We start from the raw sequence: 26,137 nt of genomic DNA, 5'->3' as shown, positions 1-26,137 counted from the left end.
TGTTTTGCAGTGTACAGATTCACTACAGTGCCTTTTTCATTACTCGGGTGTTAAACTGCTGCAAACAATTCCTTGGCAAAGTAACTGGGGCAAATAAAATAAAGAGGAGGGCAGGGAAATTAAAAACATAAAGGAGGCAAGGGATGGATGAGGACAGAGGCATCATTTCTTGCTTTTAAGCTTTGAAGTCATTAGCATGGAGGATTTGAGCAGTAATTCTCATGGACAAGCGTGCTGGCAGTCCATTCAATAGGAACACGGTTTCAGCTAGTCTATAAAGAACATACCTGCAGTTCAGATGAGCAATGGGTATGTGATGTTTTAGTTGTGGGAGAGTTGCTGCAGTATTATTGCTTAAAAATGAAAATAAATAAATGCTGACTATGTTAGCTGATGACTGAAAAAATCTAGAAGAAGCATGAGGAACAACTTGCTGCCATGTTGAGGACATTTAGGGTAGGAAAGAGTAAAGAAAAAAATATGAGAGAGGCACAGTTTGAAATTTTAGTACTTATACCAAGTAACTTTGAGAGTATCCCTTTTGCTGCACAAGCACTTCACACCTGTGAGCCAGATTGCATGTGCTGAGCTGAATTTATTTCATGCTGATTTAACTCAACACTGGAGGGGCTGAGCTGAGAAACATGAAAGTGGAAACAGTACAAGAAAGTGTACATGTGCAGTCACACCACCTGCAATTTATGGAAGCTGGGAATGAACACTGAGTAATCTGATATGGGAATGGTTACGTTTAACATGTCACACTTTTAGTGACTTTTTGGAGTGTTCACATTACTATGAGTAATAAAGGAAAGCTTACAAACACAAGCAGATGTATCAAAAATGTGAAGGATGTGCATGTTACTATTCAATGGCATTAGTATGAATAATCTCTTCATATGCTGAATATATCCTATGTCCATGTATATGTAATACACATGTTCATCTGTGAGGAAAAAATACACTTGTATGTGATGTATGCTCCACTGAGGATGCCATTGAAATCTCAGTAAAGCTTGGTCAAAATTTTGGCCAAGCTTTGTTTCAGACACTCCGACATGTTCAAACCTGGAATGGCTCCACTGGAATTGCAATGTGACAGAAGGCAGCAAAAAGTTCCATTAAGTCTTTACCCCATTAAATACTTCTGCTGACAGGGAAGCAGGTTGTGTGTAGCACTACAATAAAATGCTGCTGCCCAGCTAAATCTGAAGTGGTTAGACTCATGTTAACCATGAAGGCAGCAGTGAGGCATCACAGCTCTCTTTCATGTCTTCAGAGAGGAGAGGCTTAGGCTGCCATAGAGATTTTCAATTAAATTCTGAAGAAATTTCCATTTTAAAGTGGTTCTGTCCTCCTACAGTCTCTGTGTGGCCTAAATCCATTTAATGAGTCTGCTGCCAAGTAAAATGTCATGATACCACAGTTCAAATTGTTGAATTTACGTTGGAGTTAGGTCCACTGATCTTCTGGTAAAATGTGGAACTGTGTTCTGTGTGTACAGTTATACCTCCTAGGGCAGTTAAATAACAATGTGACTCACAAGGAGAACCAAAGGAGAAGTTGTGCAGGATACCAGAGTCTAACGATGCTGATATTAATTAAATGTTATTTAAATATTAACCCTCTTTGGTTTTTTTGGTGTCATAAACACAAAACTGGCTGGTGGGCTCATAAATCTGTTTCATCTGTGTATTTCAGATGCTTACTGCTATGACAGAAACTCCAGCTGCTGTGCTGTTCGGCTTAGGGCCTGTGTTGAAATGCTTCTTTATCTTCCCAGCTACTGAGAGCTGATGTTCATTCTCTGGAAGGCCATCATCCTGCAGATAAATAAAGCAGAATAAAACTTCAGAGAGGAAAGACCAAAAAAAGAGGAACTGTGAGGTGATTCTGATAGGTCCCATCAATCCAGAAAAGTTTACAAAATATTTGTATTAAAATATGGGTCAATCATTTCTCCATCAATACATTTAAGGTACTTACAAGATGAACACATTATGGCACCAAGCAGTCTCTCTCTTCTTCTTTGCCCTATATTTTCTTCTCAAACTTTAGGTAATGTTCATTAATGATAATTGTTAAACATTTCATTTTCCTTACCATTTCTTACAATTTTCTTTCATTAATTACACTACCCAGTTATTTTTATGCCCATTGATATTTCAAAACCTGAGGACTTCAGATGTGTTTAAGATTCTGTTTACTCATCACATAAATTTAATGATAATGACCTCAAAATAAAAAGTCTCCAAGATATTACAAAAACAAGAGGCTGGACTGGGACATTACTCCTTCCAGCTGAGACTTCTTGCTTTGGAGAGCAAACCTGGATACCTGCACCTAGGGAGACTGGCATCCTCCATACTGAACAGAAACCCTGACAGAAAGAATGGAGTTTGTGGTTTTGCACAAGTCCACAGACTGAATTTAAACCCAGGAAAAGAGGAGTGTTTTTCAGAAATTGTAGCAAAGATCCTTAAAAACATGCAAAAAACACTACTAAGTGAGACTTCCCCCCTAGCAGCATATGCAGGTTTTCAGGCAACAAATATGCAGAACACGTGGAATAGGAAACAAAATGTACAACAGGCAAAATATACAGAGCCATGTGCCATAGTCATCTCTGACTGGTGCTGCATGGTGTGTATAGGAATAAACAACTGAAATAATTCTTGAACTCTACTTAGGCAAAATCCTAGCAGAATAAAGGCAAACAAGAAAATATCAGAATAGTGAGAGATGACAGACACTTTTTTCTTTTATTTTTCAGCCATTTCGAGTGCCCTTAAAGAGTTACAGAGCTGCTGCAGTAAATCGTGAGTTCAGTGAGTGTATGGGAATTTTAGGGAGGTTGGTAGGGTTTGTTATTTATTTAGCTTGGAGAGTTTGTGTTTAGAGATCCCTTACTCACCCCTTAACAAAATGTCTCAGCTGGCAAAATATGGTCAAGTGCACACAGCTGCAAAACACAAAACAAAACAATAGAACCCAGTAGCTGATTATTGTCTATCACTGGGGAGTCCTGGCTCGGTGGTATATGACCCCTAAAAATAACCTGCTTCCCGTTGACCTTGCCTTTCCCAGAAGAAAGCTATTCTGTAAAGTGAACTCCTCATCACGAGAGGAGGGAAGAAAAATGAAATCATTCTCTTAGCTTTCTTGACATGAAAGTCTGCCAAGAGTTCATGTCATCTTGTCAAAAGACTAAATTACAAACAAGACAATAGTTACCAAGACTGTGGTCATATTTTATTGGTGAAGCACCACACCCACAGCTCCTGTGGCAACATGCCACAGACACATAGTTTGGGCTCCAGCTTTCAGATGAAATACCTTCCAGCCCAGTTTAAGATGCAGCATAGGGATACATCAGAATTCCTCTATTGTTACTTAGTTTTTATTACTACTGTTGGTGCCATCTGATGTTTAGTAGTTCTCTTTTATTCAAAAATGCTTTATAAAGAAATCAATATATATAAAAATGGCTCCTAGAATTATTTCAGTCAACAATAAGATAGCTATTGAGGGTGAGAGATGACAGCTGTTTATCGAAATACAAAACAAGTTGCACTGCAGTTTTAAAAGGCAAGAAGTGAAAAAAACACCCCATCTAATATCAAATTGATCAGAATCATCAGGATAAGTTGTAGAACTGGAGAACAGCGTAAACACTTCTGACAAGAATTTCATTGGGTTGCTGAAAGGGAGGGATGTCAAACCCTGAAGAGGTTAACTGTTTCTTTCTCCTATTCTAAGTCTTTGCTTTTGGCAGTGGGCTAGGATTACAGAATTTCATCTCAGCCTTAGCATTAATCACAAGATTCTTTTTTTAAGGTGACCAGTTATTTTTGTTGCTCCAGCTGGGAACTTTAGAGAGTCATGAGCTTCAGATGTTGACTGCTAATAGTCTGAAAGAAGAGCTCTTCCGTGCATACCTCAGGAGCTGAGCAGTCAAAAGAGTTTGAAAACTCTGGCTCAGAATTTGAGTTTTCACATGGACAATATAAACTGCTTGGAATGTTAACACATTTTTGTTTTTTGTTTTGGGCTGTTTTGTTTTGGTTTTTGTTTGTTTGTTTGGTTGTTTTTTTTAATCAGCCTCTACAAAATACCTTTCATGGTCTATTTACAAAAATTCAAAATAAAAAAACAACAAAAAAGAGGCAAAAGGTCTTGGACAAAATCTAGTAATTAATAAAAACAGTTTTCATGTTTGCATTGTTCTCTGTGGCAGGAGACATTGCCACTCAAAGTGTTATAAAGATGTAATGAAGCTCAGGATTCCCAGACTCCTACTGCCCTGGAGCACTTAGATCCATTTCACAAGATGGTCACAAGAGCTTTACTTTCCAAGTCTAAAAATGTCAGATGAATAGATCATTACACAAGTAACAGCAGGAAATTAGAGTAAACAGAAGTGCTGGAAAAGCTTTTGGACACTGTTTCCTTTAAGGATTCTAAGGAAATTTTTTTTTGTGCAGTGTCCTAGGGTGTATCCAAAAGTAATGCAGCTGCAAAATAAGGAATGCCTTTTAAAATTAATTTTCTTACAAATGTTTAGCTTAATGATACTTATTGCTTGGCTATTAATTTCTTTTGGACACAAATTTCCAAGGCAGACATAGTGAGGGAAAAATATAAAAGCTCCAGGTTCTCTAATTCTTTTTAGGCTGGTGTGTGCCATCTTCCTCTTCCAGCAACAACACACATTTCATATTGATTATTTTAACAGAGAAGGATTTACAGAATGCAAGCCATCCCTTTCAGCATTCGCTGCTCAGGGATGTATTAGGAAACATTTACTACTTATACAAAGAAGAATGAGTTTGTCCTGTAACTTGTTTCAGGTTATCAATAACATCAAAGTTTAAAATGCCAGACCTCAAGCTTCCTGCATCTTTTATAAATCTTTAACTTTGCAAAAAAAAAAAAAAAATTGAGCAGGTAAAGTAAAGATTTGGGGTCCCTGTAGGGGAAGTATAAACTAATGGATTTTTTTCCAGGTCTAAGTGTACTGCATAGGAGAGATGATGCCAAATAAACAAAATGGAGGGGGCAAAGAACTGCTGCTGAATTGCATTTAGAATTCAAGATCTCCATCTGTGGCAATGGCATGTCGCCAACATCTTTTCAGGTTTTGTTTTTTTGAATTGAAAACATCTGGGATATTATTCACATCGAAACTGCTTTACTGGTCTGACTCTGACCATAACAAGCTTTGCAGTTTCCAAGAGGAATCCAGATATTTTTATAGAAAAACTTAAACTGAAACGAGAGTTTGCTCCTACTGAAACTGTCAAAGCACATTCCAGGAATCTCAGCAATTTACCAAGTAATCACATAATAAGCAGCTATAAAGTAGAATTGTTATTTACAATCTACAAAATGGTTTTATACAGTGTAAGCAGTTACAACACTTCTATCAAAGGTTTGATCAAAGAGAGAAAATGTTTCTTAAAATTGTCAAAGAAAACACATGCTTGCTTTTCAAGCCAGCTGTTCTATGTAGTATTTTAGCTGTAGCTTTAACACTCCAAATAGGTTCAAAACTGAAATAAGGGAAGTGTTGTAGTGAGCCCTATCCCAGCTGAAACTAATAGAGAAAGTAAACTCCAGCATTTGACACCATGGAAAAGTATTAAAGTGGGTTACCTGTGAAAATGGAGTGTACGTGAAAATTCCATGTGCCATTTCTTCTCAGAAAGACAGTATACACATAATTGCTCAGGTAATTACAACACATAGGTTGTGGAGCCTTTTGTAAACAGGGATTACATTAATTCTCTCCTGAGGCTGGGAAAATGAGGTCCAGGGAGGCTGACAGATTTTCAGCTGATCCAGCCAGTGATGGCAGAGGTATGTCTAGTTGGATCTGACACTGTACATTCTACCTCTGTGCATCAACAGGCTGCCCCTGCTAGCTTATCTACTGGTACTGCCCAGACACACTTCAGGGAAGTGCCCTTTCTCATGGAACCAACCATTTAAGCGCCTGTTTCAACTCAGCCATGTTCTTATTTCTTCTGATGTGAACTAGGATTGTAGTGCCATCTAGCTAATTCGATGCCCAGTATTAAGTGCTTCCATGTGTGATGCCTTGAAATGGGAGCAATGTTTGCAATGTGTTAAAGCACTTTCCTGAACTGCTCCCAGTGCTAGACTTTTTCCTCCCAGAAAAAAATATATGGAGGACATAAGAAAATTCAAAAACAATTTTGATGCGCATTATGAACTATCTCTAGTGTAATGATGCAGACAAAACACTATTTTTTTTCAGTTGTTAAAAGCAGTAGAAAAAAAGGAATTACAGAATTGTCATGGAATATTTGTTTCACTTACTTATATAGAGAGAACTGCTACAGGTTTTGATTGCAGAGAATTATTACCAGCATAAAACTGCAAGTGCACCAGAGCTAGACCAAAGATGAATTGATCGCCGCATGTTGTTTCTAATAGTGCATCACAGGCACTCTTTAAGAAGTAGTATATTTAATAGAAGCAAGTAGATCTTGAACTTTCCCTGGTATATCATCTAGTTCATGCCAAACAAGTACCTAAGAACTTTGTGAGCCAAGAGCTCTATCCAGACCACTATATTTAATATGCACCAATGGGATCATCCTCCAAAAATGTATTAAATTCTCTTTTGAGTCCATTTATATCAGCTCTCTACACCACCTTCTGGCAAAGGGTTCCGCACGTTAACTTATTGCACAGAAATTCAGGAATTTGCCAAGGTGCTTCAGTGACCAGAGCTCAGGTTTTTCTAGCATACCTCTGCAGCGTTAAAAGTCTTTAGACCCCAGCTCCTCTCCCCTGCTATCCTCACTAGCAGGTACTATTGAGGGCAGGGAAGCAGATCCTCATGTCACTTGCACACCATCACCATCGTATTACTGCCAAAGAGCTGCACCTCTTCTTTTTTATACATCACACTAAAATGGCTTTTTAAAACACATCATGGTGTAACAATTAAAAAAAAAGTATCTGAGGGTAGCATTAACATTTCAAATAGATCTTTCAGAAAAAATGGAAGATTAGTGACCACTTCCTTAAGTGGTGTAAGCAAGTGACATTTCAGTAATCTCAGCAGCAGTGTGCAGGCTCACACTGTGGGTGACTGGGCCTCTCTGTGGCTTCTGATCAGTCACTTCCATCTCTTCCTCTTCAGCACTCCAGAAATCTCCACACGTCCTCCTCCCATGGAGACAGAGAGACCCCTCAATCATCATAAGGCATTATAAACTGTGACAGAACGCTATGTCCAAGGATAGCCCCTGGCACCAAGGAAAATAAATGTTTCAGCTGCTTGAATGTCATCTTCAAAATTAAAAGATTTTCATCAGATATCGTCCTGGATCCTTGCATTCTTCATACACCACAGAAGGGCTCTGCACGTTAATACCATTTACAATTTAAAAAGTAGTTTGAGTAATAAGGGAGCCCTCCAAGCTTATAGTATGTACTTGGAAAATACTTAAGTGATCACTACTACCCTATATGGAGGACTCTTTCATAAAAAAAAAAATTAATATCTGAGGTGACTGTATATTTGAATTTTTAGAATAGTTTTTTAGTGAGAAAGGGATTTTGGACACAGCAGTTCAGGGACCAAAGAGTATTCCAGAGAGCACTGCACACTCAAACTTGCAACAAACAAAATGAAGCATTATTTCCTCTTCTTGTATTTTTTTTCACTGTTCATCCCAACTGTGTTTCTTTTCTCAGCTGTCCCTTCTGAATTAGAATATGGATTATCCCAATTTTTTATTTTTGTCATCCAAATATTTTAAAACATGTTAAATAGTCTGGAATAATTAACAAATCTTAAATACCGTCAGAAGCTAAATATTATTCTAAATGTTTCCCTGTTCCATTCTGGATCAAGTAGGTTTAACAGTATGGGCTATATTTCAGTAACTCTTAATCATGACTGTGAGATTTTTCAGTCCACCTCATCTCATGAGAATAAAATGTGTCACTGAACCTGCAAGCTGAGAGAGATATACATTTATCAAATTGGATTGAGATTTGTTGAAAGTCCATTTCAGAGAAAATGTAGCTGAGCACACACAAAATAATGACAACTCCAAGGTACACAATACAGTAAATCAGCCTGTAACCCAGTGGATTTGCAGTTAAATCTGTGGCATCTTTAGGATGTGCTGGCTTCCAAAAGGGCATAGCAAGGGCTTGACACAAAAGAACTCAAAGGTGCCCAATTGCAAGAAGCATCTACAAGTCTGAAAATACTTACATTAACCCATGGATGCTCAAGAACTTGCAAGGCAGAGAATCGCAGATCTACATCTACTTGAAGCATCATTGTGATAAGTTCCTGAGAAATAGAATACAGGGTTGAAATTAAAGAACACTTTCAAAGAACAGATCAATAGTTCATACACTCAAGAACTCTTTAACTGATTTTGTAAGAGTGCTCAGAGAGACTGAACTACTGACTGGAGAAATATACTAAGATTATTCAAAAAATAGAAAAACTACGAACTGATGAACTCCCAGATGAACTTCTAAATCAATATCTGACAGTATCTTGAAAAGCTAGAAGACAGTTCTGAGTTACAGTTCTGAAGCCACTGTTTAAGAGAAAAGCACTTAATACATAATGTGCAAAACAGATGGCCCCATGAAATTAAGTTAGCTTTCCATTAAGAAAAAAGCCAATTCCTCTGTAGGAAAAAAAAAGCCAGCAAATACAGTTTTACTTTAAACTCTTGTTTGAATAACATCGAAGATATTAAAAAAACCCTGACACTAAAAGTCATTATTTTTCATCCTCTGATTTTCTCTGCAATTGCCTAGATTATTTTATTCACAGAGTGGAGTGCATGGAAACGGTAGGGCAATATGACAGCAAATAAATGTGCATTGCCAAAGACCAAAGCTAGTCATTCTTATTTACAAGAATAACTTAAATGGATAGGCTAAGGCTTCAAACCAGAATTTTTAGACAGAACTATTTGGCAGAAGGAGTTTCACAGGAAAACCCACTGGCAAAGGACTTGCAAGGTTCCCATTAATGATGCTATGAAATAATGCCTGCTACAACACAATGATTTGGTTTAGAGGACTTCCAACTCTATGACTGTATCTCATTCTTTAACCTCATTAGTTAGAAGGCTCCACATACCTGTTAAAAGCAGGATGTAACTCTCCAAAGAATGGAGATTCAGAGCTACTCTCATACCTGCATCCACCTCCAAATTTAACTTTTTTTTTCTTGTGATTAATCAAACCCTGTCACACTGAAGGAAACAGGAAGACAGTTTTTCATAGATTGCCTTACAGACCAGAGAAGTAAACTGACTGAAAGTAAGCACTTATCTACCTACAGAAGGACCATGTGATTTTTTTTTACATTCACATATGTATTTTGTCTCTGTCCACATATATTTATACAGATGACTACAGCGAATGCCAGATCCCTAGAAAATCTTTGAGTTAAACTGTTGCTCTAGCGAATTGGTGAGAGTTAAAAAAACCTGATATGCTTTGCAAGTATAATGAACTCTGTCAAGGTCTGTATCTGTAAATAATTATATCTGCCTTAGCGCACCAAAGACTGCAGGTCAAGAGCTGTGATCAGAACAAGTCTGTATTTCATACCACTCTGCAACAATCAGGCAATGGGAGGCCTGGTTCTTTGACGGGAAGAAAGAAGAGACATAACATCTAATGGGGTCAATAAGGGAAATCAGCCTCTCCAAATATTATTAGATAACATTCAAAGGCTCCAGATTGGTACCTGGTGCCCCTCATAAGTACATACAAAGCACAGTCCAAGAGAGCTTTTCAGCTAGGAAGTGAATTACTTTAATTTTCTCTTAATCAATAAGGGCTGCTGGTATCTGTGTTGTGTGAGAAAACATATAGAGATACGATGTCCATTTCAGAATGGGGCCCATTTCAAAACCTCCTGGAGTCTGAGACAGTAACCAAATGAAACATAATTGGTGACCCAGAGGAATTTATAGCTGCAGCAGGAGATGTATGAGACATGTCAAATACAGCACTGTGAAAGGACAGCATGCACTATGCACTCCCACTGGAAATAATATTGCAGAAGAAAATAGCATCAACTATAAAATTCACCTTTGCAGAGTCAGAAACATTGTCCCAATATGGAGATGGAAAATCCATCTGTCCCATCAAAATTTGATCAAAAAGCACTTCTTGGTCATCTCCACTTCTGTAAAGTAAAAACCAAAGAAAACCAACAACAAAACCCAAAAAGAAATTATTTTCAGATGTGGATTCAATAGACTTCTTAAAATTGCTTTTAATTGATCATGCCTTAGTATGTTTTTGGAAGATGTTAATTGCCCCAAACATGCAGCCATGGGTGTTAATAATGAGATCATAAAATACAGTGCATTTGGTACACTCTTTCTTTCTCCTTGTCTTTAGGATTGTCCACAACTTTGCAGTTGCTTTGAGGGGATAAAATATCTGACATGTCCTTATTAACTGGCTTACATTTTAATTACCTTTTACCAACCACAAAATATGCTGCATTTTGTCTATGAAAGAAGATGGTTATTTCATAGTTTATTTAAAACTTCAGGCAAAGGCACGCAGAACCTGTAATGAAGGCTCTTGTTTTGCAATGCAATAAAGTTTAAACTACAAGAAACAAACACGAGACAGAGATTTTACTATAAAATCACAGACATTTATGGGGCTTGTGTAGAACACTATGCAGAGCACAGAAAAAAACCATCAAACCCTATGAGCAGAGAACTTCTACCAGTGGGAATCTCTGTGCTTAATGTGAAAGGAGCACAGGGACCAATTCACATAACAAGGATGGTTGAATAGGTCAGTCCATACCCACGGAATGGAGGAAAACCACAGAGCAGGATGTAAGTAATCACACCCGCTGCCCAGATGTCCACCTTCAAGCCATATCTAGAAGTGTGAGAGACATGGTTAGAGACATCAGATTCTTACAGACTACAGAGGAAATATGTTCAGAATCATTAATAATTTCTCATAAATTCTCATCTGAACTTTGTTTACCTACCAATCCTCATTCTGCCATCAAATGTTTTTTACATTTACATCTTAAAATTAAAATTACATTAGATCAGAATGTGTGAGTGCACAGAAGACACTGGGCTTTATTCTTCAGTTAGTTAACTAATTCAAGTTGAGTTTACTTGAGTTAGTGATGCCTGTCAACATGAAATCTGCAAAGGTGACACAGGCTGCTCAAGCCAGCAGGAATTTACTCTGTGGAACAAATCAGAGGAGGATAGCGTGTAATAACGAAATTGAATTAAGTGAATGGTAGTTAGCAGTCTCTCGAGAATAGAATTATTCCACTGTATCTGCAAATGGCTAGTTAGTAACTCAGTGCTAAGCTAAAAAGTTTGAGGCCAACAACTGGCAGAGGTTGATCAATATAACTCAAAAGCCAGCCTGCTCTGAACTGGTTTGGCTAAGATCACCTCCCGAGGTCCCTTCCGGAATTGTTCTATGAGCCATGATTCTGCATCATAGCCAACCAAAGGCAGGATAAAAATCTTAATTGCAAGAACTCCAGTCTGGCACAATGGCAAGAATGTGCTCTTCTGAGTACACATCAATGGATCACCACTACAAGGGATTTACCCAGTTTCAGCAATGATTTCTGGAGCTACATATGTTGGGGTCCCACAGACAGTATATAGAGGTCCATCCACAATTGTTGCTAGGCCAAAGTCTCCCAACTTCAGGGACTTGCTTCCATCTTGGTGTTCATAAACCTAAATCAGGAGGAAAATTGAAAGTTTTACCACAAAACCATCAAGGCAATTACTATAATCACTTGCTAACTGCCTGAAATTCTTCCTTCTTATTTACAGATTTTTTTCCTTCTCCTTACCTTTAACATATTTCTGTGTGTGCTTTGAAAAGTCACAGACAATTTGGACAATTTCCCTCCAATACAGCCAAGATGTTTGGGAAATACTTATCTTGCTACCTGTCCAACAAAAGACGGACCACTTACTAGGTGCTAAAGCCCAGAAGCAAATGCATGACCTTCTGGCAGTGGCTCCCTACTGAATTCACAGTGTAGGCAAGTTGAGTTAATTCATTTTACTTGCAGAGATATTAAAGGTTTGCACAGGAACTTCAGCTACTTAGATAATAGAAAAGTGACTGCACTGATAGCAGTTCCATGCTCTTCTCTGTGTGCTGAAGCTACAAGACACAAATTTGGCTGCAGTATTTCACCTAGAAATACTCTCCTCTCCTTGGATGACTCTTACACACCAATGAGTTTCTTACTGGCACAGTAGCATCAGGATGAATGGGACACAAGCAGTTAGGGCTGCTAACGGGGATATGTGAAAATCCTGTCTTAAAACCTGGTCTTCACAGTGGCAGCATGATCTTTCATGGGGTTTTATGGGTGCAAAGGGAGATTAAGATGTAGTCACATGAAAAAAAAAACCTAGAAACATCAGTAAAACAACTATAATTTTAAAAGCCGGCTCAGAGCAAAAGAAGAGCCCCAAATCTGCAAACACTGAAAACTGATGTCCTAAGGAGACTTTATGATGCTGTATTGTATCCCCCACCATCTGCTTATGCCAGATAATAAGACCTGTGCCTTTAAAATTAGATCCAGTAAAAAAATATTTAAAATAAAAAATATAAAAATGTATCTGAATTAAACACCAGACTGTAAGTCTATCTTTAATCAATGTGCTGGTTTGAGTCCTTGCTTGCCATTTTGGAATGTTTTCTACGACAGCACCTTAAAAAATGGAAACAGTCTACGGGAGACCTTTTTATAATGTATATGCATCACTTTATTATTTTGCAAGCCAAACCAAAGCTCTATGCAGTCTGGATCACCACTAGTGATATCATGTAAACAATCTGCACCAAAACTGTGCAAAAATAGTAGGCATCATACTTCCTAATCAAAATCAAAATAATCCTTTATATATATATACATATATATATCTTGACCAGCTACTCCTACATCCAAAATCACATTTATCTACTGCTTTAAGAAGAAAATCCTAGCTTTTTTTCTTATAAAAATACAATAAATTCTACATGGGACCCTTGAATAGATTTCTTGGAGCAAAAGTAAATTCTTGAAGTCTCTCACCACAGTTTCCTACAGATCTGTTATAGCTCATACTAATTAGTTATATTATACAGCCCCCATCTCCCAGTTTCTTATTTGTTAATGTTAGTCATGTCTAGAGAGAAAACCCCTCTCTGTCCTGAATCCCTGCTTACCAGGTGATACAGCCACAAGCAGACATTCAGAATACACAAAATTCTTCTCGTCTCCTTATGTTATTTTTAAAAATTCAACTGGATCTTTAAGAGGACCAGCAATTTATAATGGATTCACATTTCTCTTCTACTAAGCCAGAAAAAAAGTTATGTTTATAGAAAAGCACTAGGAAAAAAAAAAAGCAATTATGGTTTTATTCAAAACACAGATTGTTAAATACATCTGGTTCCTGAAACTAAAGAAAGTGCTCTCTGAAATGGCAGTAATAAATCTAATTTCAACAACAGTTTTAATTAAAGTCTAGAGACTAGGGCTTTAAATATTCACTTGTTGAAGTATGTAAAATGTGCACTTAGACATGAAGAGCTGAATCTGGCCTAATTAGTATTTCATATTCTGTTTCATGCACTTATCTTTCTACACAGCCCTCTCTGAGCTGTGCTAACCTAGCAAACATTTGTAGATTCCTTCCTTCAATAGACCACACCTTGTGGGACTCATCCATACTAGAAATTAATTACAGAAGAGGTTTGTTTGGCAATATTTACCAATGCAGAAGGTTTGGTACAGTGCATTTTCTATTATTCTGGTTCATCTGTTTCGAGGAATTACTTTTCTTGGAAAATTACTTCAGTTGACTTGTAAAAATGAAGAAAGTAACTTTTCCTCACCCTGTTATAACTTCATCTAAAAAAGGGCCCAATGTGAAGCTGTGGTATGTTACTTGCCAGTCAAGGAATGGGAAAGATAATTTAACGCTCATGTTATTTAGAATAAATGCTATATATGTTCCTACATTTAAATACTGAAGGGCAATTAAAGAAATGGGGATTAGTGCAAATTGCCCGCTTCGTAGAGCTTTCACTGTTTTAACTAAGCTATAAAACTGTGTAATTGTACTACACTAATTGAATGCAGCCACACATAATTGTATGCCACCATATGTATCCTATTAGTATAAAGTCTGTCAGTATTTTCTAAGCTGCTCTTGTGATCAGTGCAGATGGCAACAGTCAGAGAAGTTGTTCTCTAGGGTTTATTATATGGCTATAAAGACATCCCATGACTTGACAAAATAAACGTTCTAAATAGCAACAATTATGAAAAATGTTCCAATTAAAACATGGAAGGCTCCCTAGAGAATAAAAAAACAAACAAAAATGCTAAAGCATCACAGGTATTCAGCACACCCTAAACTCTTGGACAGTTGACTGTTAGATGGACTTTATATGCCTCGAGGATAATACGGAATATTTAAGCAGTTAAAAAATAATGGGTGCTGCACACAGGACAGGTTCACACACACAAAGATTTATTAGCAGGACCTAGAGCTGGTCTCACACATCAGCTCTAAGCCTGAAAGTTACTTTTGGGAAGAAGGAGAAATGAAAAGAGACAAAGGAGGAGGTGGAAGGAAAGGCTCTACTAGGGGCTGGGAAGAGATGAAATAAAGCAGCTCCAGGTGAACATCCTCTTCTGGTCTCCTTCTCCAGAGCAGCATGTTCCCCTTCACTCCTCATGTTCTCCTCTAGCCTGTACAGCCTTGCACATCCTCCCTGTTGTCTTTATCCTGCTAATGAGGTTGTTTAGCCTCAGGACATGCTCCTCTAAGCCTAAAGTTACAATCTATGAGTAGGAAAAGGGTGGGGGAGAAAGGGCTGATTCTCTCAACCCAGTGACCAGGAGAACCAGCTATAACACAACCAGGATTTGCACATGCAGCATCATGACTGTAGCACAGGGAAAGCCTCAGCACAAGAACAACAAGGGAAAATACCTCCAAGACCACTTAGGTGAAGGGTTAAAGAGCTGCAAGGAAAAGGGCAGGCTACAAAAGGCAAGGAGAAGGTATTTAGCAAAAGAAATGCCAAGACCCGTGTGGCATTTTTCAAGTGTTTTCTAAATGCCATGAAAATAACGCTAGTGCAATTTTGTGACACAAGGAACGACACATCCCATTTGACAGCTAAGATAAAAGCAGGAAGGTTCAGACACACTGAGGCCACAGGCAGCCAATGTCAGAACCAGGATCAGAGTTCAGGTAAGGCTGGTTCCAAAGTACTCTTCTAAAGCAGCGCTTGTTTCTTTCAAGGACCTCATAAAACTTAGACAATCAATGCAATTTGTGAATCAATGCAATTTGTGAATCAAATGCTTTTGAGAATTAGGATGCTGCAAGAGGTTAAATGCTGCAACCTTACAGCTCAGTCTCAAAATCAATGCATGGTTCTGGAAAAGTCACTCAGAAATAATTCAGCTACAATGTGAACAATGTGATCATTAGTGGGTAATTACCAGAAAAGCTGAGCAGGTAAATCTAATCCCTGCCCTGCTGCCCTCACCTCCTACCCATACCTCCTGACCACCTCTTTTACCCAAGAATTTTAACTCTAACAACAATAGAGATTAGGCATTTACAGACAAGTCAAGACAGCAGTAGAGCAAGGCTTGTCCCAGACCAAGACCCTCCTGCACACTCCAGGAACAGCATTATTGAATCCTGGCATGGGATTGCTACAACATCTGCATGCAGCCACCTATCAACCCCAACACCAGAAAATAAAATGGAGCAAAAGGGCCAAGAAAGGTGTATCAGTCATTAATGTTGAGTGAAACTTCCACCTAGTGTGTTTTCAGCAGTTTCTGGAAAATGAGGGCAGGTCACTTCCTCACCCAGAACTTGCCACTAGAGGAACTTCAGCTGTAAAAATCCCACTGCCTGGAAGTTTAGTAATATCTGCCGGAGTCAGCTTTCCCATAAAAACTCTTTATTGTCAAGCAGGACTAAATGCATTAGGTCATAGCTGAGAGCACACAGCTGAGAGAACTGATACTCTATGATTCTACGAACACTGTTTTACAGTTGCAGAATATATGGAGAATTGGGACATACTGATATTGGAACATGTCAGCAAATTTGTGAAAACTCAGAACAGTGAAATAATCAGGAGAAGCTAATTTCTCAGGAGAAATAAAACTATGTGGCGGATGCAACTGTTGCATTCAAGTGTGCAAAATTCTCAGAAGACGAATTGCCAGGGTATGTTTTTCATCGTCTTCAGTGGATAAGGCTCATATAGTTTGAGTCAGAAAAACAAAGATTTAGATTGTCTGTTTGTGAAAGTGGCATAATAAAAAGTGCTATAGGATTATTTGCAGATGCAGTAGGGGAAGGACAAAGAAGTCTTTTCCTGGTTCTGCTCTTATGTGTGACATGATTAGGACACAGCATTTACATGCACCACACTTGTAAAACTAAAGGGTTGCTAATTATTTAGGCAGTGAGAGAAGTACAGAATAGTCTAATGAGGACAGAACACATATTTATAAGAAGCTTGAAATTTTCCTGCAGTTTACTACAAGTTTACTTCTAGTGATCCCAGGAATTACTCAGCTGCTTTGTCCCATGGAACAGTATAGACATACCACCTAATGTGACTGTACTTCCTGGGACAGCTGTTATTCTTAGGAGAGCTTTACAATGTAAAGGTTAAAATAAAAAGATCAGTGAGTTAAAAGACCGAAATAAACTTGGCAGGCATGTGGAAGGAGGAAGTGCAGACCTTTTCTCACACACTCCAAAGTTACCAGCAATACTGAAAGATGAATCTTCACTTACCAGTAGATTCTCCGGCTTGATATCCCTGTGGACAATGTTCAGGCTGTGAAGGTATTTGATGGCACTGGCCAGATTGTAAAGCATCCCACTGGCATCCCGCTCTGTGTATTTGTTGGTGGAAGTAATAGCATCAAAAAGATCTCCTCCCTGGAGCAAAATTACCATGGGATATGAGCAACATTGTTTGTGAAATGACTGAAAAATTTAGGGAAGATCAAGGGACAATTTTAGAGAAGGAGGAGGGGAAGGGAGCAGCACAGTTTCCCTGCAGCTATAAACTATGGGTACTGTGATGGCATCTCCCATAATGGCAGGTAAACAGACCAGTAACTCAAAACCATTGGTCATGGCTGAGTTGCTCAGCCAAGAGGCTGGAGTTTCTACTGCAAACCATTCCCACCTGCTGCTGCTTTTGTAACATGTCCAGCTCTTGCCAACCTGTGTGTTCAGAGCCTGCTACAAATGTCTGGCAAGAGTACATACTTGCCTATCGTGATGCAATTTACCAACCCTCGGCACTCTTTATAATAATCACAAACAAATTTGATTGACATCAAATTTTTGCCCAATGCCTAACTGAACCCCAGAAAGACGAAGGAACTCTGAGTAAAACTCAGAACTCAAAGTTACCTATTCTCACTGCTATCATATTTTAAAAGTCTGTTTCTATCTCATAAAGCTTTGCAAACATGGATTTTAGAAACCACTTTCTCTACAGAAGATGTGATTTTTTTGGTATTGTGATGCCTCTTGCAGTTAATACTGAAGAATTTTACAGCATGTATGTCAGGCAATCATACTGGGAGACACAGGTGGCTGCTTGTGCCATTCTCAACTCATCTTGCTAATTCAGCTAAAAGCTGCTGTCAGTGAAAGAAAAGCAAGAAAACAAGAGAGAATGAAGGAAAGAAGAAAACAAGTTAAAACTAAGTGGAAGTCCCCAAAGTTGGAATGATCTTCACCAGTGTCTGAGGCAGCCATGACTGCATTTCCAGAGGTGAGCTGGCAAGTGGGGAGAGGGAACATGAAGTGCTTGGACAAAGATGGAAGAGTCATTTTAAATATGAGATTAAGAAGGGAGCTTGACAGATTGGAGGAAAAAACAGTGATCTTTTGGGAGATTCTACTCAGAGGTATTGAGCCTTTGGCCAAAGTCAAAGGAGCATCACAAAGAGAATACAATCCAACAAGAACAAAAAAAAAATAGAAAAAAAAGATAACTCTGCAAAAGCAATGCAAAAATTCCCTGCTACTGTCAAAACATCAAGAAAAAGAATCACAGAGGACTGTATTTAAAAGAAAAAGTGGGTATTTTCTGAAGGCAAAAGAGGAGTCCCAGCTTTGCCAGCTCTCATAGTTTTATCAACAGCTTCAAGATATTTTCTGGTTTTTTTTAAGGCTCAACTCCAGTGTAAACATTTTTTCCACTTTCCAGAGAAAGGAGGATTGAGGGGAAAGAAAAAAAAAATTCCAGGAATCACGGTTACAGAGAAAAGAGTAGGAAAAGGGAACCACCAAAGACTCAAACCTGGTAAAACAGACTTTACTTGTTATAAAAAACAAACAATCTATTAAAGTTTTTGCATTGTTGAGGTGCAGCTGAAGTATGCCAGGGCAGGTTTATTTCCATTGTAGATACAAAATCCCAGCTCTTTGGAAATTGCTTACAGCCAAAAATTGTCAAATCTGGACCACATCAAATTTCTTGCCCTGGCTGGTGACTGTTCAAGACACATCAAGATACATAGTGTCAAGGAAAAGGAAGAACAAAAGGCCAAGCTAAACCAGATAGAGGATTAGAGAGTAAGAGGCCAAATATTTGGCAAATGTACAATACCATGTACTTCATGGCATTATCTGATCCCTAAGTATTAGATATCAGCATGTGGCAAAGTATGTGAGATAAATAATCTATCTTCCCTAAGCTCCTTCCTGTGAAACCCCTGTACCAGCTGCTTTTTAACATGAGGCAGTGGGTTGGACAGATCTTTGGTCTTATCTAATATGTTCCAGATGCTCAGAAGAAGTGTCAATAACATCAGCAAAGCATCTGCCTCCAAACAAAGAAAATAGTCTGAGCTATGAGGAGCAAGAATGAAAGAAGCTGAGCCTTAAAAAGAAGAAGGAAAAATTTTGGCTTGAAGTCAGAAGAAAAGGAATAAATGTTCATGCACAAGAGAAACTTAAACTCAGAAAAATATAGAGGCTTCAGAGCAATTTAACAGTCAAGCCAATCTGAAGCAGAATAATTTTCTCCATTTAAGCATCTACTGTAGTCGGTAAAGTTTCTTACCAGGTATCCTGCTAAGAAAAGAGAGCATATATTTAGTCTGTGGGATTCTCTGCGGTTAAAGGAGAGGTGATATCCTGGAAAGAGTTAACAGAGCTGACAGCTATATCAAGCAGAATTGCTTTCAGACTTTCCTCTCCCCAAAGAGCACTTTAACCTGCAAGGTTCTGCTAAGCCGATTCACACAGCAGGTCACTATCATTTATTCAGGCACCAGGGGTGAGTTCAGGATGACATTTCAGTCTTAAATCCCCTGTTCTGGAGTGAAACAGGACCAGCAACATCTGAATGCAGTTTTTATCATCTGTGCACATGAGGAAGTGTACTTGGAACTACAGTAACCAATTATTTATTTATTACCTTGTTATGTAAATGATATGATCTCTCTTTTTCTTCTGCAAAAATGAAATCATATCCTGGAGCAGTAAAGGAAACTCAGCAATAAATCTTGCTTCTTAAATTGGCCAAACCCCTGTTAGGTTTGAATAACAATTTTGTTTCACTGTGTAAAAAGGCAATGTGCCAGAAACCAGGTCTTTGCTTCCTTTTACAAGCACCACTTGCAATGTGTTTATATTTGTATTTATGAAGTGCTTTTTCTTACACTTTACAAAGCAATGAATGGCCTATCTGCCATGAGGCGAGGGCGGGATTTGCAGCAGTCACTTATGTCAAACATGTTACTGCCAATTAATGCAGGGTGGTATTAACTGGAACCGGGCTCTGCACTATCAAGCCTTTCCTCCTTGCCTCTCTTTCCTGTCTGTGAGTTTGATTTAATGTCAGGTCTTCAAAAGTCAGTCAATAACAGATGGTTAATCAATTCTAACAGTGCACACTATGAAATGGTAACAGTCAGCAATTGGTGAATTAACAATTAATGTCTCTCCAGAAATGCCTTCCCTAGTACCCAGAGAGTGCAACAAAGCTTTTCTTCCAACTATATATTAAGGAATAGATGTTTGCGTCAGAGAAACAAAGTTGACTTCCCTGAATAAGGTTATTTCTTCTACATTTCTTCTATTATTCTACATAAAAGTAAAGACTATTAGAACAGTGCTCTCTAGGATATGAAAAGTACAGAGATTCCTATAGTGCCCTTCTATAATACAGCTAAAAGAATATGTGCAGCAATCTTTAAGGGTAAAGAAGAAAGAACACAAACACCCGATTTCTCCAGAAAGTGAACACAATGCATGTTTTTTTTTATATACATCTTTAAGGCTTATTTTCTAAATTATTTTCTAGGAGTCTTCAGTCCCATCCTCTCTCATTTAGCTGAGTAGGACTTCAATTAAAAATCCATTGGACACTACAGTTTACACATTTTTCAGTCATGAATAGCACAGCAGGTCTCACCCATAAAGCCAGCTCTGTGCTTACATCTTGGCAGGTTAGACAAGGCACAGCTTTTAGTTCTTAGCACACCTCATGGGGCCAAAATGAAGGATTTGTCAATGCAGGCTAAAAGCTGTGGCTACATGTGATTACAGTGCTGTGCAAGGGGATTGAGGTACCTTTGAACAAGCTCTCGCAGACACTGAGGAAAACCGACAGTAGCATGGATCTCATAGTGAGCTCACTTAGAATAGAATAGAATAAAATAGAGCAGTAATTATGATTAAAATACTGCTAGATGGCTAATGGTATCTGATCTCAAGCTGTGCTGTTTCACATTGCATGCCTAACAGTGAGAGAGGGCTGAGATTGTCAAGGGACTGGGGAAATTATTCCGGGACTGGTAACACAAAGGGATTCATGGCATGGAAGATTGCCAGTATTTTTTTTTTTTGTCTTGGGATTTAACTTTTTCATCAGAGAAAATATGTCAGCTCTTTAGTACCAGCATCTCCTAGTGTGCTTCCTCAGAGCTTGGAGGTGGTGGACAGTGGGGTTAGGGGGACCATAAGCTCCACAGCACTACTCAAGTCAAATAGGGCATCTGTCAAGCACAGACCTACAAGGACAAGACTTTCTTTCCCAGACTGCCACGAGGACAGGGAAAATCTGTGGGCATCCACCCATGAGGCACACAGAGCCTTCCAGCTTTGGACTGGGAACATGGCTTGTGTCACTGGTTCTGCCACAGAGCATGGGGGATAATGGAACAAACCAAAAAACCTAGTCATTCTACTTGCTCTTGTATTCCAGACCAGAGATTGAAAGAGTATTTAAGAAACACCTGGACCTGGGATCGCCCTATTTAATATCTCAATGAGGTGTGATAGGAACATTAAGAGCACCTTCTAACTTCCACCTACAACCAGAGCAAAGCAGATCAACAATTCTGTTTGCCAAATAGTGCTTTCTCTAAGTCACTCTAAAGAAATATCATCCAAAATATAAATCACTACATTCACAAATTTACTTTTTAGACTAGAATCATGCTTTTAACAGCAGGCTTTCCAATTTCGCTTTCCCCTTCCTTCAGCTTAAATTTAGATTGCTATTGAGGAGGCAAGTTTGACACTGTGTTAATATAAATCAATAAAGAAAAAACACATTTAATATTGTTTAGATTTAATGTAAATTAATAAAAACTAATGAAATCCTTTCACCTTTTTGTATTTTGAAGGCTGGTATTTATGGCTATTTGGACTGGGTATATCTTCAATTCACCTCAAGGCAGATTATAAATTTTTAACGAGTTTTCTCTTGAGGAAGCAAACACAACTGGTGGTATACAAAGTACTGTCAACAGAACATTTACAAGTGTGGCTTAAGGGAAGTTAGACAAATATTTGAAATATTTGAAAGCTAATAAAAAAAAATCTGTCAGTGGCTTACACATCTTTCAGTAGGATGCTAGACCACTTTCAGAGATCTCTTCCACTCTACATTATTCTGTGATCCCATGTTTTTTAGTAAGCCTAAGTAGGAATGGAATTTTTCAATATAGTTGATACAATAAGCAGCTTGACTCCAAAGCACTCACCTTTACAAGTTCCATGACAAGGTACAATTCAGTTGGCATGTCCATCTCCTCGATCAGAAGTACAATATTGGGATGCTTGACTCGTCTTAAAATAGATACCTCATTCTGGATCATGTGTTCCTGACACACAAAAAGTCTTCAATGAATATGGGTTAGTGGGAAAAAAATTCACAGTGGAAAAAGCAGAGAGAATTGGGAGCTGCACAGATTCTCTGGGGTTTTTGAAAAAACTAACAGATGTTGCCTCCAGCAACAGAGAAGGAACATGTTTAGAAACATCAATGTGGTAACTGAAAGAAGAGAGAGCGGAACACAGAAAAAGAAATGGAAGAAAAGACATGTTTCTGATGCAGAGAAAAATGAAAGCTCTTTAAATTTTCTCCGATGCAGAATCTTTAGATTTAACAACATGATAGCATCTTCTCACAAAACCTTTTGTTACTGATTTTAAAACGTAACAGTCACTTGGTGCAAAATTGACATCAATTTAATTAACCTATCCCTTACACACAGTGACCAGTGTTGTTATAATTATTTGTATTATTTTCTACTTTCTATAACACCTGGAATTATGAAAATTAGAGGACATAATTACACAGATAAAAAGAAAGCACTGGAGATTCATCACATGGGTCTAGAACAGCCTTTTCTCCTGAAACTCCAAGAGTCTCCAGAGGGTAGGCAAAGACTTTAACAAAGAGATTCTAACACTTGTCAGGAAAGACACAAATACCAACAGCTTCTCAAAATGATCTCTCACAAAAAATTTCCTGAAAAAAAAATCTTTTGTTCTCATATTTTTTTTCTACTTACTTTTCCTCTACATTTACTTTTCTTGATTATTTTCAGAGCATATTCCCTACCAGTTGATCTGAGGAAAGAGAAAAAAAATTTGTATGTTCAATCACATTGAATATTTTTCTCAGTTGAGTTTATATTTGTTATACAAATATAATACATGTAATGAAGAGTTCTAGTAGAATATTCTTTTTTTTTTTTTTTAAGAAACAAAGCTTGGATTTGACTAGTGTTGTGAAATTGAGCCAAAGTTATTAAATATGTGTGCCTGAGAAAAAGACATACAACTTTTTTGTCTAAAAGGAAAGCATTTCAATGTTTTCAAAATAAAAAAAAAATGCTTGACTTTTTCTTCCATTTTGTAATGAAAATTGTTATTAATTTGTAATTTTTTTGTAAAAATACCATACAGTGTTCACAGGTACAAATATTTTCAAAACAAAATAGTTTTGTTTTCTATCCTACAAAAAATACAGCCCACAGAAAATACTTACTTACTTTTTACTTAAAATAAAAAGTCATTTCTTTGCATATCTGCAGTCACAACTGCTACGTTAAAAAGGTCAGTCCTTGGAATAATTTGTTATGTATTCAGTAATTATAGGATATTTAGCAGAGTTAAATATGTTGGCTTTTAGGCAGAATGTGGAAGATTCTGGAGACAGTAAGAGAAATTAGTTCAGGATGAGAACACATTTCCTTTTAACTACTGCGTTGTTTTGAATTCTTATAGTGTTTATTACTACTATATGTACATAGGTATCTATTATCTAGAATACTTACATAGACAAATTAGCTTGTAGACAAGTTAACAGTATCAACTTCCACTTCTTAATTAAGTTACAAAACCAAAAGATGGCTGTAATAACAAAAACAGGAAGCTCCGCCTACAAGCCCCAGTTTCAGTACAAGATTAATTGGAAAAGGGATAATTTAGGAAAAGATCTTACTGAAATATTTTTCTTTCGTAATACGAACCTAAACAGGTTACAAATGTCTATTACATTGCCTTTAGGCATGTTTGGTTAAAAATTAAGAAAAAAAATAACCTTTCAAGAATACAGGGTCATTTTTTCATTCCTCATTTCACAAAAGACAGTAGTTAAACTGATACATTAAACTGATACAGAGTATGTTCAACAGAGACATTAATGTGTCTAAAAGTGTGCTCAGTCTGTCAAACAGGGCATGCAAAGTGAGTAATACACTGAAAGCACTGTATCTGGAAAACAACTGGGCATTTTCATTTCCATATTAAAACACGGAGAACTCCTCTGGTAATGATGTACCACTACTTTTTAATTTAAGGAAAAATTACTAATTCAGTAAAAAGCAAAAATATCACCAAAATATTAATTCTGTTTATGTTCCCTGGCAAAGAGCTAAAACTGCCTCTATTAGGACATCAGTTAAAAGAAATCCCACAAGATAAGAAAGTTTATGAATTGGGGGAAAAATTACAGCATATCTGTTCAAGATTTGCGCAAATAAAAATTAAAAACTTCTCCTATCTGTGCTCCCCCACACAGGGGTTTAGTGCTACAGCCCCCCAAAATGGGCTGCACTCCATGTGGGGTGCCCCTCTCCAGTGCTGCTCTTCAGTGGCTACAGTCCAAGCTCAGTGAGGGGACAGGAAGAGATTTGGACACTATTTTTGCGACTAGAAGGAGGAGGTTGAACAAGAAATATTAGAAATTAAGATATCTGGGGTTCAAACTCAGACAAAATATAGCCTCTTTCAATAGCAGTCTCTTTCAAGCTGCTTGGTTGCCCTAGGAATGCTTCCTTTCTGTCATGAGAAAGGAAATTGATGGTTTTTGTTGGCCATGGGAGACTCCATGTACTCCAAGACACTGGGAAATCTGAGCTAGTGAGGAAATGTCAGCATTTGAAAGTATCTGAAAGTTAAAAATGAACACATATAAAAACACCGCAGGACAAATTGTGCATACGACGGAGCAGATATGTAACAAGCAGATGACAACTCTGACTGCTCTTTGTTTTGGTAAAAAGAAAATTAAAGCTAAGATAATGTAAATCCTTTCCCCTGAAAAGCTGCAGAACCGCGGCCTGTCAGCAGCACAGCAACATACACACCACCAAAAAATACGCACGGCCATGTCAAAAAGTCACCATGAAACAGGCATCTCACCTCTCACCTATAGCTCACTCCAAACAATATAAAGGGATCACAAAAAGAAGGCAACATGCTGTGGCTGGACAGGAGTCTGGACCCACTGCACTACCACAGAGTTAGACTTCTAGCTCGTAACAGGGCTTGGTGCCATGTTCCCTGGCTCTTTAAACTTTTGCAAACTTCACGGAGATTTAGACTGCACTGGAGACAAAAATCTATCTTTGTTGTATTTTTGCATGCATTTAATGTATTTAAGAGTGTGTCTCTGTGCATTCACAGATGCTCAAAATGGGATTTAGAAGTCCACATGTGAAAACTTTGGAGATGGTTTTTGGTTTCTATTAAGACTGTTCATTGTCAGAGGAAAACTCCTGTGAATGTATTGAAGTGCTCAAAGACTGATCTCACAGCTATGGAGAAGGAGTATTCATGTGACCACTGAATTTGTGTGGCAAGACCCATTCCGACTTGTTTAACACCTTATGGTGCTATTCCTTTGAAGTGTAATGCACACAGGAATTATACTTCACAAGGAAATGGAAAAGTTCTCTGTCCCAAGTATCACCCCATTAATTCTGGCTCTGCAATTGATGGACATATCAGACTTTGAAGTGAGGTGGTTAAAGATGCTTAAAAAAGACTGAAAAGAATATTTTTGAAGGTGTTTCCACAGGTACTGGTATAATTTACCCTCCGAGTCTTTAATTTCTCCTTCCACACCTGTGATGGCAAGGATATATTGCTTTAGAAGTATAAACTAACAGAAACAATTCCACTTCAGTTTTCAAGATCTCCCAAATTAGTAGCTCTCTGATAGAAATGGGATCTATGGAACGGTATAGCTCAGAGACCACAAGACTGTATATCTGGGAATACCTGGGTAAAAATGCTATTTGAGTACATTAGACACACCATGTTACTAGATACTTCTGGGCCCAGTGGGATAGACAAGAGGACAGGAAACAGTTTTCATTCAAGCTCTCCAGGATATTGTAATCAGCATTATTTTTAGGTGTGATGGGACCTACATTTCATTTTGTTCATGTGTTTTCTCTCCGTTTGGGAAATAATTGTGACATGCACACTAGCACATT

At 38.0% G+C, this 26,137-nt stretch overlaps 1 protein-coding gene across 4 annotated transcripts in view; it reads right to left on the bottom strand.

The window, feature by feature from the left end:
* The window catches only part of DCLK1 (doublecortin like kinase 1), a 230,355-nt gene that overhangs the window by 17,474 nt on the left and 186,744 nt on the right, over positions 1-26,137 (bottom strand). For all 4 annotated transcript variants that reach the window (XM_030954699.1, XM_030954456.1, XM_030954375.1 and 1 more), the window contains 8 exons: positions 22,922-22,979; positions 22,109-22,228; positions 16,884-17,030; positions 11,635-11,768; positions 10,852-10,929; positions 10,114-10,210; positions 8,261-8,341; positions 1,710-1,823 (listed from right to left, as the gene is read on the bottom strand). In XM_030954699.1, coding sequence (XP_030810559.1) covers positions 1,710-1,823; positions 8,261-8,341; positions 10,114-10,210; positions 10,852-10,929; positions 11,635-11,768; positions 16,884-17,030; positions 22,109-22,228; positions 22,922-22,979 — 829 coding nt within the window. The remainder of the gene's footprint in view (positions 1-1,709; positions 1,824-8,260; positions 8,342-10,113; positions 10,211-10,851; positions 10,930-11,634; positions 11,769-16,883; positions 17,031-22,108; positions 22,229-22,921; positions 22,980-26,137) is intronic.

This window comes from Camarhynchus parvulus, chromosome 1 (assembly GCF_901933205.1).
Source record: "Camarhynchus parvulus chromosome 1, STF_HiC, whole genome shotgun sequence".
Taxonomy (NCBI): Eukaryota; Metazoa; Chordata; class Aves; order Passeriformes; family Thraupidae; genus Camarhynchus; species Camarhynchus parvulus.
The sequence above is the reverse complement of the archived record's forward strand: the minus strand, read 5'-3'. Positions and strand labels throughout refer to the sequence as shown.